This window comes from Mastigoproctus giganteus, chromosome 12, assembly GCF_048544385.1.
Source record: "Mastigoproctus giganteus isolate SK-2022 chromosome 12, ASM4854438v1, whole genome shotgun sequence".
Taxonomy (NCBI): Eukaryota; Metazoa; Arthropoda; class Arachnida; order Uropygi; family Thelyphonidae; genus Mastigoproctus; species Mastigoproctus giganteus.
In genome coordinates, this window is record NC_143586.1 from 46,366,879 (window position 1) to 46,381,083 (window position 14,205).

The 14,205-nt window shown below is 34.2% G+C and overlaps 1 protein-coding gene across 3 annotated transcripts in view; it reads right to left on the reverse strand.

Moving 5' to 3' along the window:
* Positions 1–14,205, reverse strand: part of LOC150077010 (cysteine-rich motor neuron 1 protein-like) — a 165,450-nt gene that overhangs the window by 34,594 nt on the left and 116,651 nt on the right. For all 3 annotated transcript variants that reach the window (XM_090386072.1, XM_090386071.1, XM_090386074.1), the window contains 2 exons: positions 11,051–11,221; positions 2,305–2,427 (listed from right to left, as the gene is read on the reverse strand). In XM_090386072.1, coding sequence (XP_090242198.1) covers positions 2,305–2,427; positions 11,051–11,221 — 294 coding nt within the window. The remainder of the gene's footprint in view (positions 1–2,304; positions 2,428–11,050; positions 11,222–14,205) is intronic.

Here is a 14,205-nt window from a genome sequence, read left to right on the forward strand (position 1 = left end):
ATAACATTAGTCCACGATGAGCAGTGTCCATTGATTACCACTCTCTGTCTTCTCCCCCTCAACCACCGATTTATCCATAGCAGCAATTTGCCTCCAATGTCACACTGCTCCAATTTGTGTAGCAGTCTTCCATGTGCAACAGTATCAAAAGCCTTTCTAAGATCCAAGTATATAATATCAAAGCTATTCCCTGCATCCAGTTCTTTTGTGACTGCATCATAGTATCCAATCAAATTGGTCAGGCAAGACTTCCCCTTAACAAAACCATGCTGTGTCCGAGCTATAACTGAAGTCTTGTCTAAATGATCCTGCAGTGCTTCTTTAACCAGTGCCTCCATTAATTTTCATGGAACAGAAGTTAAGCTCACAGGTCTATAATTACTTGTGTCAGCCTTTGATCCTCCTTTGTGAATTGGGGTCACATTTGCACATTTCCAGTCTATGGGTACCTCCCCTGAGTCCAAGGAAGCTCTCATAATTATGGCTAAGGGTTTGCTTACTTCCTTTGCTGCCTCCTTTAATAATTAATTAAGAGAACAGAGCAGCAAAGCAAAGGGCTCAAAGTAGTAAGTGCTGTGGCTCGGGGGAGAAGTGAAGGAGCGATATCTCTAATATGAGCCAAGACACCATCCTTCCCTGTCAATAACAATTATTAAAGAATAATGAGAGAGGCGTACAAAGATATGTCATGAATGTTGGCAGAGGGCAAACTGCTCAATAGCACAACATTCAGAGAGCAAACTTTACCATGAGAGTGGTTACACATACAGTTTAAAAAAAGAAAGGGGAGGATTATCCTCTTCGACTGTTGATAAAATAATCTATGAGGTACCTACACTTGTATTTATTTGTGTTTATTTTTTCTCCACATTTATTTCATTTGTAATTTATTTTTTAATGGAGCATTACTAAAGCACTTCTGTAGGTAATTACTTCAGTTGAGCCCAAGTTTCACTTTTTAAAATTTCAACCAACAAAGATAATAAAAGGACAAATACAGTTAATAAAGTTAATTAAAATACAAGTTAATTACACTGAGAAATTGACAAAAAGCACTTGGCTTGCTGACAGCACATTTTCTATTTGTTCATGCTAGGATTCTGCATTTATTTTGACAACTCATATTTAGTTAGATTTATTGTCCAAAAACTCTTGTCCAGAGGTTGTTAGTTTTTGGATATGAAACTGTATATTAAAAACTACTTTTCTTAAATGAAAAAAGGTTTTCTTCAAGGTTCAAGTTCCAAAATTTTTAAAGCACTTGCAAAACTCTTATCAAAAGATTCTAAAATGAAATTCCTTATTTTTTAGAAGCATTTTTAAATTTAAAACAACATAACAGAACAACAGAATGTGTAGACAAAAAAAAAAAAAAAAAAAGCAGTGGATAGTGTTTACATAAAGAGGAATTTAAAAGCTTTAAAAAACATGTATTAACCCTTTAAAAGTACACAAATTTTCTTCTAACTGACAGACACACCTTCAGCTATGCCATTTTATAACTTTAAGGTTGTAAAATTTTAGGTTGATTTTAAAATTTACATGAAAAAATTTTTAAAATTGTTCACTTTTGATACAATCCTTTTTTTTTGATCCATTATAAACACAATTGTGAATAATCCATTTTTTTTATACTGAAAGTGTATATTTTTGATTAATTTTTCAAAACAAACCTTTTCCATGGTTTAGACATGTTTTTTTTTCATATGTTAAAAAATGACCACATTTGGGCATTGTCTTTACTGCAAGTGAGCAGAACTTGAAAGAAACAAACTGAATATTCTGTGTGCTGCAGTTAGTAATCATCAATGCAAGATGCAAACAACAGCTGAAACACCAGTGCTGCTTCCATTGGGAGACACATGAATCAAAGGTGACAGTAGTGCACTTTGGTAACTGGACAGGAAAGATGCATGAATAGGCATAAGAAAACAGTTGGTTTTATTTTTTTAAGAACAAACTTCTTCAATAACAAAACAATTAATAATGCAGATCAATCAGAAACGCAATAACCGAGAAATACCTAAATTAGTATTGATGTCACTTGTACAAATTTTATTTTAAATTAGAAAAAATGACTCTGGCATGCTTAATCTGAGAATGCTCTATCAAAGAGTTAATCTTTACACATTTATCCAATGAAAAATTTTAAATAACAAACTTTTTTTTTTTTTTTTTCATTATATCCCAATTCAATAAATGAAATGCTATTTTATACAAGGGAATGCAATTTTAACAACATTTTCATAATTCGTTTAACATGACTTGACAGTTAAAAAAGAAAAAAAATATATATATATCTACCTTTGCCATTTTGACATTCACAAACAGGACAACCTTCAGCATTTTTCTCTAATCCTACAACACAGTTGAGTGTGCATTCTAATAAAGGTGGACATTCTATTAATGGTATTTCTGTTGGTTCTCCTGTAAAAATCACCAAAAATAAATTATTTAGCACTTGAAAAAAAATTTATCAAATTATAAAATAAAGGTTGCATTTTAAGAATTTAAAATTTTTTAAATACCATTTTAAAATAATTTGAAAATATAGAACTACCTGTAGATGCAACGAACAGCCTTTAAATTCCTATTACATCAAGGCTAATTTTAATTAAATGAAACACAAAAGTCATTTAGCACGTGTACTTATTAAATACACATGCATATAAAATTTATTTATAATTAATCATTGTATAATTTATATAAATTATAGTATTCAATCCTATCCTTCTCTTTGTGTTATTCTAGTCCTTTAAATGAATTCTGGTGGAAAAATATCAGTAGGAATGTGGTCTACATAAAGTCTGAAACTATTTTCATTCTACATTAAGTGAAAATGAACTAACATACTGATGTGGTATTTAGCACTTGGTACTAAGTTTATTTATTTATTTACAGCTTCAAAATTATAATTAATGCTATATGGGCTCAGAGAAATTATAAGTTTGGAGACTTTGTGATAGACTGAAAAGTGGGGGGGATAATTATAAGACCTGCTGGGGTGAACATGGGACTAGCAAATTACATGGGTTGTGTAAGGTTTACTAAAAACAAAAAGAGACATACTTGCTTTGAGACTACTGCTATGAATATAGTAAATAAATCTGACAAGTTGTTATTCTTTTGATTAAGAAGCACATAGGTTCTAAAATGGTACAACCAGCAGACACAGGTTTCCAGTCTAATACTGAGTCAGTCTGATGCAACATAAACACTGGGTAAACAAAAATTAGAGTAGGAGTCAGTTATAGACCAAATGATAAGTATTAACAACTAGGCACCTGCAAAGTGATCTGATTGAGGTGTACAAGGCCGTGAATGGTTTGAGTAGGCTCAATGCTGATGGGATACTTCCGCTTGCTCAGATTAAGAACCTGAGGGGGCATAGATTCAAATTGAGGAAAGACAGTTGTATGAGTGAAATGGGAAGGATTTTTTTTTTTTTTTTTTTTGGCTGATGCTGTATAAGCTTGCTTTCTTGCATCATATGCTTCAACTAATGCTAACTGTGCAGACAAATAGAGTGGACCAATGAATCAAAATGTTTTATCATGGGGAAGTTTAACTTTACAGATACTGACTGGAACTTATGGGTTGGTTACTCACACAATAGCAAAACTTTTATGGATTTACTGAATGGCTATTTTCTACATCAATATATTAGAGAGAAAAAAAAAAAGAGAAGGAAACATTTATGATCTACTTATCAGCAGTGATTCACCATGTATTAAGAATCTTCATGTAAAGAAACTTCTGGACAGCAGCGATTGTAGAATATTAATAAGATATTTTCAAAGAAAGAGCTACTCTCCAGTAAAGGGAAGAGATTTTATTTTTACAAAGATGATTATAATAGGGTCAGACATTATTTAAACTCTTTTCAGTGGGACAAATGTTGTTGTTAAAAAATGTAAATGCCAAATGAGAAGAGATATTGTTTAAAGTTTAGACCTAAATGGATGTCAGAAAAAATGATGAGATGATTACACATTTTCAGGGTACAAACTAGTTTGTAATCAAAATTACACGGGGGTGGAGGCACACCAAAGCAGATTATAAGTATTTGGCTAAGAAAAGCAGCAAGGACTTCTTGGTATATGTCAGGGGTAGGCACGCATGAGGTCAATGAGAGCCGCATTCCGGTTTTTCGTATATTATAAAGAGCCACACCATAGATACATAGTATTAAATACACAAATTCAAATTTAATTTAATTTATTTAATAATATGATTACATATTCTACACAAGTCTTAAGTACTATGTAAAGTATACATATATAAGAAAATATATGTTAAGAGAAAGAAAATACAAAATAATTATTTCTAAATTTTAATAATAAAAATAAAATATAATAAAAATCCATTAATAAAAAGTATAACATTTAACGAAGACCTTTGGTCAAATCTTTGAAATTTGGTGTAAAATTTGTTAAAGCCGTTCACAGCAATTCAGTGAGATGATGATTGGTCAACTGTGAACAATGTTTCGACTTCACGAACTTCATTGTGGAGTATAAAGACTCACAGCAATATGTTATACCAAAAATTGAAATTAGATGGCAAGCAGCTTTCTTTAAATGTGGATATTTTGATTCTGGCACGAGTTTCCAAAATTCAGTTATAGAAGTAGATTTGTGTTGCATTTGTAATGCCTGATCCTCTTTCATCTCTAATAACTCCAATTCCCCAGCCGCTTTTTCAACAAGTATTATTTCAGAAATTGGAAATGCATCTTCAACAATATCACAAATAAATGGTTTCACAAAATATGTAGATTTCAAACTTTTCAAATCTTCAAACCTATGTTTGAAATCTGCTTGCAATTCTTCCAATTTTTCTTTGTATTCGTCTAGCTTTTCTTCTTTGATATTAATTATATTTGCTTTTACTCGTGGAAAACGATTAAATATTTTGTTCTTAAGATCGTACACAAAAAGCCGAAGATTAGCTTCAAAACTAAATAGTTTGTGACAAATCAATAATTTTTTCCTTTCCTTGTAAAGCCAAATTAAGTGTTTGCAAATGTTCTATAATGTCTGTAAGGAACATTAAGTCAGAAAGGCAAGTTTCATTTTCTAATTCTGGGTATTTTTTTTCCTTTTTCTTTTGTAAATGTTATGATAGGATTTAGGAGTTCCACAAAACGGCTCAAAACATTGTAAGTTGACAGCCGTCTTACAACACACCATAGGGATAAATCACTGGGCAATTCATCTGTTTCGTCATTCACTCGCAAATCTTCTAAAAAGTTCTTAAATTGATGATGTGTTTTGGCATTTGTTCTAATTAAATTCACAATGTGCAAAACAATCTTCCACACATTTTCGTATTTGAAGTACTTCGCTATGAGATGCTCACGGTGAATTATGCAGTGAAGAGGTAAGAAACGTGCAATTTTAGGATCGTTGTTTAAAAGACCAATGAGACCTTGGTTTTTCCCTATCATTGCAGGTGCTCCGTCAGTCGCAACACTTACAAGTTTATCAAGGCAATTCAAACCTGTTCATTACTTCATCAAGTGCATTTCTAACATCGATACCGCCAGTTGTTTCGATAAGAGCTACTAGGTCTAACATTTCTTCCTTCACATTTACGTTTGCAGATATCATAGCGGACAAAAACGGCCAATTGTGGAACATCCTGAATGTCTGTAGACTTGTCGAGAGCTAAACTAAATGCTGTACAAGTTTTCAAATCACACATCAAACTATTTTCAACATTTTTACTAATTGCACCAATATGACGCTCAGTTGTACGGTGTGACATAGGAACCTGTGCGATCAATTTATGCAGTTTTGTATTATCTGGATCCAAAACTTTAACCACTTCTTCCAAGTTTCTTTTAATAAATTCTCCTCCATATGGACGTTTGGCACGAGCAATATTCCAAGCTATCAAAAAATTAGCTTCGTTTGCTCTGTCATCTTCGCGACTAAAAGAAGACAAGGGTCCTTGTTGCTTATGAAGACCAGATTGCAAGGACTTAAGTTTCTCTGTTCGCAATTTTGAATTGAGTAGATATTGAGTTGAAAAGTGGGGATGACTTACTTCGTAATGTCGACATAAATTGCTTACTTTGTAGTTTGCATGTAACTTTACAAATAAGACACAATGACTTTCCATTATTGTCAATAAAAGCAAAATTTTCTACCCATTCTTCTTGAAAGATTCTATTTTCTTGTTCGTATTTTCGTTTTTTGATATTTTCTGAGGTCACGTTATCAAAAAATTTAAATAAATTTAATTCCAAAGTCTGAAATTGAAACAAAATAATTAAATTAATTTACGGCGCGGAAAAATTACACTCGTAATTTTTAAGCACAAGTCCGCTGATGGCGCCAGCAGTGTAACTGCACGCAGATTTATTTATAATCAAAATAAAAATAGCAAAATATCTAGACATAAAAAAAATAAACACAACATAAAATCCGTATAACAAAATATTAGTTACTTAGTTAATTTAACAAGATTCAGTGAAACAAGTTCTGAAATAATAAAAAAAAAAAAAAAAAAAAAAAAAACAGATTTAAATTTTCAATGGGAGCTGCACTTAACTCAACGAAGAGCCGCATGTGGCTCTGAGAGCCACATTTGCCCACTGTTCGTATATGTTAACACTAGAAGGAAAGATGATACAAATGTTGGCAGGGTTGTTAATGACAGTAATGGCAGTGTGCTACTGCAACAGGATCTAGATAATTTGGGCAGATGGGCTAAGAAGTGGCAACTGAAGTTTAACCTTGACAAATGCAAAGTACTGCATATGGGTAGAAGTAACCCCAGAGAAACGTACCAACTGTGTGGTACTACACTTAAGGTGGTAGAAAATGAAAAAGACCTGGGAGTAATTGTGCAGGCAGATATGAAGTTTTCTGAGCAATGCAGACAGGCTGCCAGGGCAGGTCATGGGGTTTTGTCAATGATATATAGGAATTTTGCTAGCAGGGGAAAGGAGGTGATTAGCCCTCTGTATAAGGCAATGGTCAGGCCACGCCTTGAGTACTGTGTACAGGTCTGGAGGCCTCATTTTAGGAAGGATGTAGATTTACTTGAGCGTGTACAGAGAAGGGCAACAAGATTGATGAGGGCAATGAAGGGATCCTCTTACCAAGAGAGGCTTAAGTTCTGCAAATTGCAGTGGCTGGAGACTAGGCACCTGCACGGTGATCTGATTGAGGTATATAAGGCCTTGAATGGGTTGAGCACGCTGAATTCTGATGGGATCCTTCCACTTGTTCAGATTACGAACCTAAGGGGGCATAAATTCAAATTAAGAAAAGACAGATGTAAAATAGATGTGCGGAAATTTGCCTTTAGCCAGCGGGTGGTTAATTGCTGGAACAAACTTCCATCTGTCGTTGTGGAAGTTGATAGGTTGAATAAATTTAAGGAGGAACTGGACAGGCATTTGGAGAGAATGGTGTGATTTTTTTTTTTTTTTTTTTTTGTTGGCTGATGCTGCATAAGCTCATACATTTGCTTTCTTGCATCACATGCCACTACTACTACTACATTGGTGCACTGGATAAGAATAGCATAACTATATGATTCTGTTCAGGTTGCTGATAAACTGAATAAACAGTTACATCAACATTCACATGAAATAAAGTACTTTTTAGAAAAATAGTTAGCAGACATATCTCTAATACTGATTGGGAGTTAAATGGTTTTATAGTAACATAAAGGAAGATGGATGAGAAATTGCTGTGGCTAAAACTGAACAAAGCATCTGGGGCTGATGGAATCTAATTATATTAAAAGAAGCTAAAAAAAAGTAGCTATAAACCTTTGACCAATATATATATATTTTTTAATGAAACCCCCAAGTGCAAAAGGTAATAGAACCTACAGTTCATAGTACCATGTGTGATTTGAAAGTTGAGAAGATAAAAGAAGATACTTGTTAATATTAGACTTGAATTTCCGTAGATTGTAATTTTCAGGAAATAAGTATGAAGGAGGCTGTTCCAGGAAACAAAGTTGAAGGAATAAATGAGCAAAAAGATGGTTCTTTGAGTTTGAACTTAGATAGCAAAAGGATACTGACTGGTTGCAGCACATTATTGAGTGGTTTGGAAGAGAGGGCTGGAATTATAGAAGCTAATTCAGAACAGTGTTCAAAGAAGTATATATAGAAAATATATACTGAGAAACAAACAGAATGTCTATGAGGAAGAAAGTGGACAGACATTGTTCATTAAATAACCTAACTACTTCTTTTGAATGAAATCTTGAATCCTGAAAGAGGTTTTGGGGGTACCATCCCAGATGTGGGAACAATATTCCATGGTAAGACAGATTTGAGATTCATAGAGAGTGAATAGCTGTATAGAAGAAAAGTAACACCAAAGGCAAATGAGAAAACCCAGTTTTTTAGTGATGTGCCCATGCCAAGGGAGATTAGAAGTCAAGATAATCCCTAATAGAGATATGTGATCTTGTCTAGAGATCTGAGTGTCATCAAAGATAAGCATAGAAGCACAGTCATCAAAGATAAGCATAAAAGCAGAGGAACCCTTTTTGTGAAATGTAAGACAGGACTCAGTTTTAGAAGGATTGAAATTAAGTTATCTTTACTCCACTAGAGAATTACCCGGAGATCAGCATTTAAGGAACTGGTGGTGGATATTCTAGAACAGTGGTTCCCAAACTGCTGAGAGCTACGGACCCTTTCAAAAATCAAAAAAAGTTTGCAAACCCCTTCAAAAATTTAAAAAAAAAAAAAAAATTGGACCCCTATATATATAACATAAGCATATATCGTCGATCACTGTTTCGCGGACCCCATTTTGGGAAACGCTGTTCTAGAAGTTGAAGCTGTTTGTGCAGGACACAGTTTCATAAACTAGAAAGTGGAATGCAATGTGCTATCATCAGTAAACTATGATTAGGATTTCCCGTCAATGGATTTTTGATTTGATTTTGATTTTACTGCCTGTCAATGGAAGAAGGTCATTAACATAACAGAGGAAAAGAGTGTGAAAAAGAACTGAACCCTGGGGAACACCAGCACTGGTGAAGAAGTTAGAAGACAGAGCTATCTACCATCACCCACAGTGAGCAATCAGAGAGAAAACTGGATACCCAATAATAAAAAGCATTTGGCAAACCATAAGATGGAAGCTTATTTAGAAGAACTTTATGCCAAACATGATCAAAAGCCTTTGAAATATCAAGAGCAAACACCTGAGTTTCCCCAAACTCAGGTGGTTTTCCACTGAATTTGTCCATAGATGGGTAAGATAAGACAGTATATCACCAATGGAGTGATACTGTTGGAATCCACACTGGTGATCACTGATCACATGGAAGGTTTCTAGATAGTTCAGGAGCTAGCAGTTGATGGATTTCTCCAATACTTTAGAAAGAGTAGAAGTTCAATGGGGAAATAATTGGAAGGAATGGATTTGTCACCCTCTTTAGGAATTTGGCTGGATATGAGCAGATTTCCAAGCAGAAGAGAAAATATGGTGGAACAAAAAAGTGTAAAAAGGCAACAAAGAACAGAAGTAAAATCAGGAGCATAGGTTTTGAGAACAAGTGGAGAAATATCATCAGGATCAGGTGCTTTCTTGGCATCAAGACTATTCAAGATTCTTCTGACATTCTTTTGACAGAAGACCACAGGAGGCACTGAATGGAGTGTACTGGGAATGGTAGGAGGTGGTTTACCAAGATCATCTAAACAACTCAGCTAAAGATAAAGTTGACCTGTCAGCTTTAACTTTAGCTGAGCTGGCAGTAGAACCATTCAGTTTTGACAGAGGCGGGACTAAAGATGGGTAAAAGGTTGTGGCCAATAGCTTTGGAAAGCGATCAGAATGCTCATCTACCATTTACACAAGAAGCAATTTTTCTACTCTTAGCTTTTTCAAATTCAAGTTTTGACTGATTAATAACTGCTTTAACCATTGTTGCAAACAGAAAATGAACTTGGAGCTCTGGAAGCAAGCCAACTGTGATATGTAATATTCTTGAATAATGAAAAAGATTTTTCAATATTAAAAAGAGCTTTTTTTAATATCTTAGAGTGCAAAATATATTCAACTGGGCAACATGTACAGACATCCAACCTCCACTTTAACCATTGTTGCAAACAGAAAATGAACATGGAGCTCTGGAAGCAAGCCAACTGTGATATGTAATATTCTTGAATAATGAAAAAGATTTTTCAATATTAAAAAGAGCTTTTTTTAATATCTTAGAGTGCAAAATATATTCAACTGGGCAACATGTACAGACATCCAACCTCCATCTTACCAACATAACTCTGGTGGATAATGCTTCCTAGTGAATTATTCTATCAAACTAGTCCCAAACACTATTGCTACACCCTCCTTGCACTTTATCTTATTTTCAGAATATATTAATTCATAATTTATTAGCTGCAGCTCTCCTATATTCATCATCCCGGTTTCTCTGATACCTATTTTGATTAGATTTGATTTGTATCATATTATATTTATTACCTCTTCTGACATTTCTGATTCTTTGTCATTTAAGCATCTAACATTGATGGTATCTATCTTGATGGTTGCTTCAGTAACATATTTAAGCACCATGTTCTGGTTCTCTGAAAAAGCAGAGTTGGGTCCTTGTTAACTAAAGATATCCCAGCTAGTATGAATGAAGGCTTTGTACTATCATATTAAAAAGGTTTCTGCAAACAATTTAACCAGTTTGGTCACTATAGCCCCATACTGGTGGCCCATCCTCATTCATTCAGATGTCACAATTTTTTGTGTTATAAAACATACTAACAGGTTTTATAACACAAGAGAGAGAGGAAGAGCAGACATTGGCTCGGACTCACTTGGTTCCTTACAATCCAGTCCTGTCCTGACCTGACCTAGGCGATAAGGTGCCTCTTCCTCATTCACTTCAGTAACCCATAAGAAATAATTAATTAAAAGAAAAATAAAAAAATAATTAAAACAAAAAAAATTAAATAAAAGGAATTTAACAAAACAATAAAAATAATTAATAAAAATAAGAATGATATGTTATAATTTTATAAAATATCAGTTACTGCAAAACTAAAACACACCTTCACAAACTGGACAGCACTGACCAAGTACCTTTTTAGGACTATCACAGGGTGGCTGACACATCTGTTCTTGACAGTGTAATTTACCTTCAACACACTGGCAGGTCATGCAATCATTTTCTCTCCATGTATCAGAGTTGTTATAGTGCTGACCAGATGGCGAGACACATCCTGATAAATATAATTATATTAATGCTTAATAAATAAAAATTGTAGTCTGATAAACAACAATCAAAATAAATAATTCAACTGCTACTTTCCTAATGATAGCATTTAACTGCCAGTATCTACTACTAAACCTATAGATTTTATGTGGCTGCAGTTTACCAAGATCCATACAAGATGTGGCATCAAAATTTGCAAATGATGTCAAAATTTGGAAAGTGGTTGATCAGCAGCAAGCAGTGCTCCTTCAGGATGATTTGGATAGGCTTCAAGGATAGTCAGAAAAGTGGCAGTGCTGTTTTAATGGCAAAATGCAAGGTCTTTTGGGTAATAATAATCCTGAAATAAGTTTTACATTTGTTAGGGTTGAATTATAAACAATCAAGGAAGAAAAGAATTTCAATGTTACGATACACAGAATTCTCCTATAGTGTAAATAGGTAGCAAGGAGGGCCCATTGAATTCCTGAATTACTGATGATTTTTTGAACATATGTTTGTAGAGACCGAGATCACCACTGTATAAGACAACTGTAAGACTGCACCTAAAAAAAGACATCAAGCTTCTTGAAAGAAAAGATAGTAGTATTATGAGAATCCAAAGATGGGTAACATACTTGGTGAGTGTGGCAAAAGTGACTAGGTAGGTACCTTAGAAAGAATATGATGGAGGTCTGTAAGAGATCTACTCTGAAAGGGGACAGTAAAGTGAATAAAGGTGACATGTTCACAGTTATGATACGAGAACTAGGGGATATTAGGGGAAAAACTGTATTAGGAAGTTTTCTTTTAGCCAGCAAGTTAATTAATGGAATATAGGAACTGACTAATAAATTTCTAGCCACTATTTTGGTACATATTTTTTTGAAATAATTTCAACACATATATGGATGCATATAAAGTTACAGTTTGTAACTTGCAACTTCTTTTTTTAGGTCATTGCAGTTCAAGCCTGCATAAAATGAAAAAAAAATTGAACATTGAGCTGTAATAAAATATCTTTTAAAAAGGGAGTTATTGAGCAAGGATATTCATGGAGACATGATCAATACATTAGGAGAATCCGCCCCTCATACACAAAACATCAAATATTGGATGGCTGAATTTAAACATGGCAGAACCAACATAGAAGATGAAGAGTACAGTGAATATCCATCAGCATCAACCACAACCACTCTAGAAAACATCACAATAAAGTTCATGACATGATGATGAATGATGGGCAAGTAACTCTGAGTACTAGTAGAGGCTAGGCATCTCAATTGAATGGGTGCAGGGTGCAAAATATTCTGTAATATGAATTAAGTATGACAAAAAGGTTTCAGCATAATAGGTAATCTACCTTTTGACAACCAATCAGAAACTTATCTTTGATTTAAAACTTAAAAGCAACTTTTTGCTCATTATCAAGCAGATCCTGAAAGTTTTCTGGTCAGATATGGACCTATGGATGAAACATGGCTTCATCACTACCAACAAGTCAAAACTGCAAGCAAAACAATGGAGGCTGCAAATTCGCCATCTTCAAACATGGTTAGTCTCATTTTCAGGCAAGGTCATGGCATCTGTCTTCTGAGATTCAAAAGTGATAACTATGGTATCACTTTTGAATCACAAAAGAGAGATTCAAAAGTGGTAACTATAGTAGATAATCTTCCAGTTAACAGATAATATTAAACTAATTTAGTAGTACAGGGTGATTCTAAATTATTGTTGGGGTTTCCATGGCCTATAATTTTCAAACCAGAAACAACAAAATAAAAAGTTTTATTTTGTTGTTTCTGGAAGACAACAATCTTCTAGTTGTCTCTCCTCTGGAAATTCTGTAATCGCCGCATTGATGTCCGGGAGATATTGACGGCATTACTTCAAAATGGCGACTGTTCAAGAGAAGGCAATGTGTGTACTTTTATTTTTCGAAACAAATTCCGTTATCACAACGCAACGTCGTTACAGAACTCAGTACAAAAAAAGTCCACCTTTGGTTAAAGCAATTTCAAGAGATTGGTAGTGTTCTCCTTCCCGAAAAGGAGCAGGACGACCGAGCACTTTACAGGAAGATGTTGATCGAATTCATGAAGCGTTTTCTCAAAGCCCACAAAAATCAATTAGATGAGCTTCTTTGCAGTTAGGTATACCACAAACGACTGTTTGGAGGGTTGTTCATAACTGCCTTCACCTCCATGCCTACAAACTGCAGATTGTGCAGGCTTTAAAGCTGAATAATAAATCCTGCTGTTTCCAATTTGCCCAAGACATTTTGTCAAACATCGAAGCTGATGAAAATTACCTTCGGAGATGGTAATATGGTTGGGCCTGAATGACCCGGACTCTGTTTAATACTTGTATTAAATAAAGCAATTATTTATTTATTTATCTTTTTTTTATTATTGGAAATAGAGGGTGAGTATACTATATGCAGAACCTGTTAATAAAACTATTCATTGCATTGCATTGTTCTTCACAAAACTTCATATAACTATGTTGACTGTATATTTAGATTTAAAAAGTTGGGGGTGCTGCAGTTCTGCAGTGCCTACCAACGAGTCGACCGCGCTAAAAACTAACTTGTTTGGAAGAAAATTTGGGTTGAAATATGAGGTGAGAATGGCTACACATTCCTTTTTTTCAAGACCTTCAAGAAAGCAGTTACAAAACTGGGATCATGAATTTGGAGCACTGCTGGAAAAAGTGGATTGAGTTACAAGGAGACTACCTCAAAAAACAGTGTAAAGTCAATATCAGATAACTCCTTTTATGTGCCAGGCTACACCTTCATAAGTTACATCCATGGGTAGCTGAGATGGATAGGTAGTATATTCTATATGTATTTATTTATTTATTTTTATTTTTTGGTCGGTGCAGCAAATGTCTGAGTCTTCCTTGCGCCAAATGGTTAACACTAATAATTGGCAAATTAGCATACCTCTAATCAGAATAATCTTACAACAAGAATGAGGTTTTATAAAGCATGCTGAAAGATATTTATCA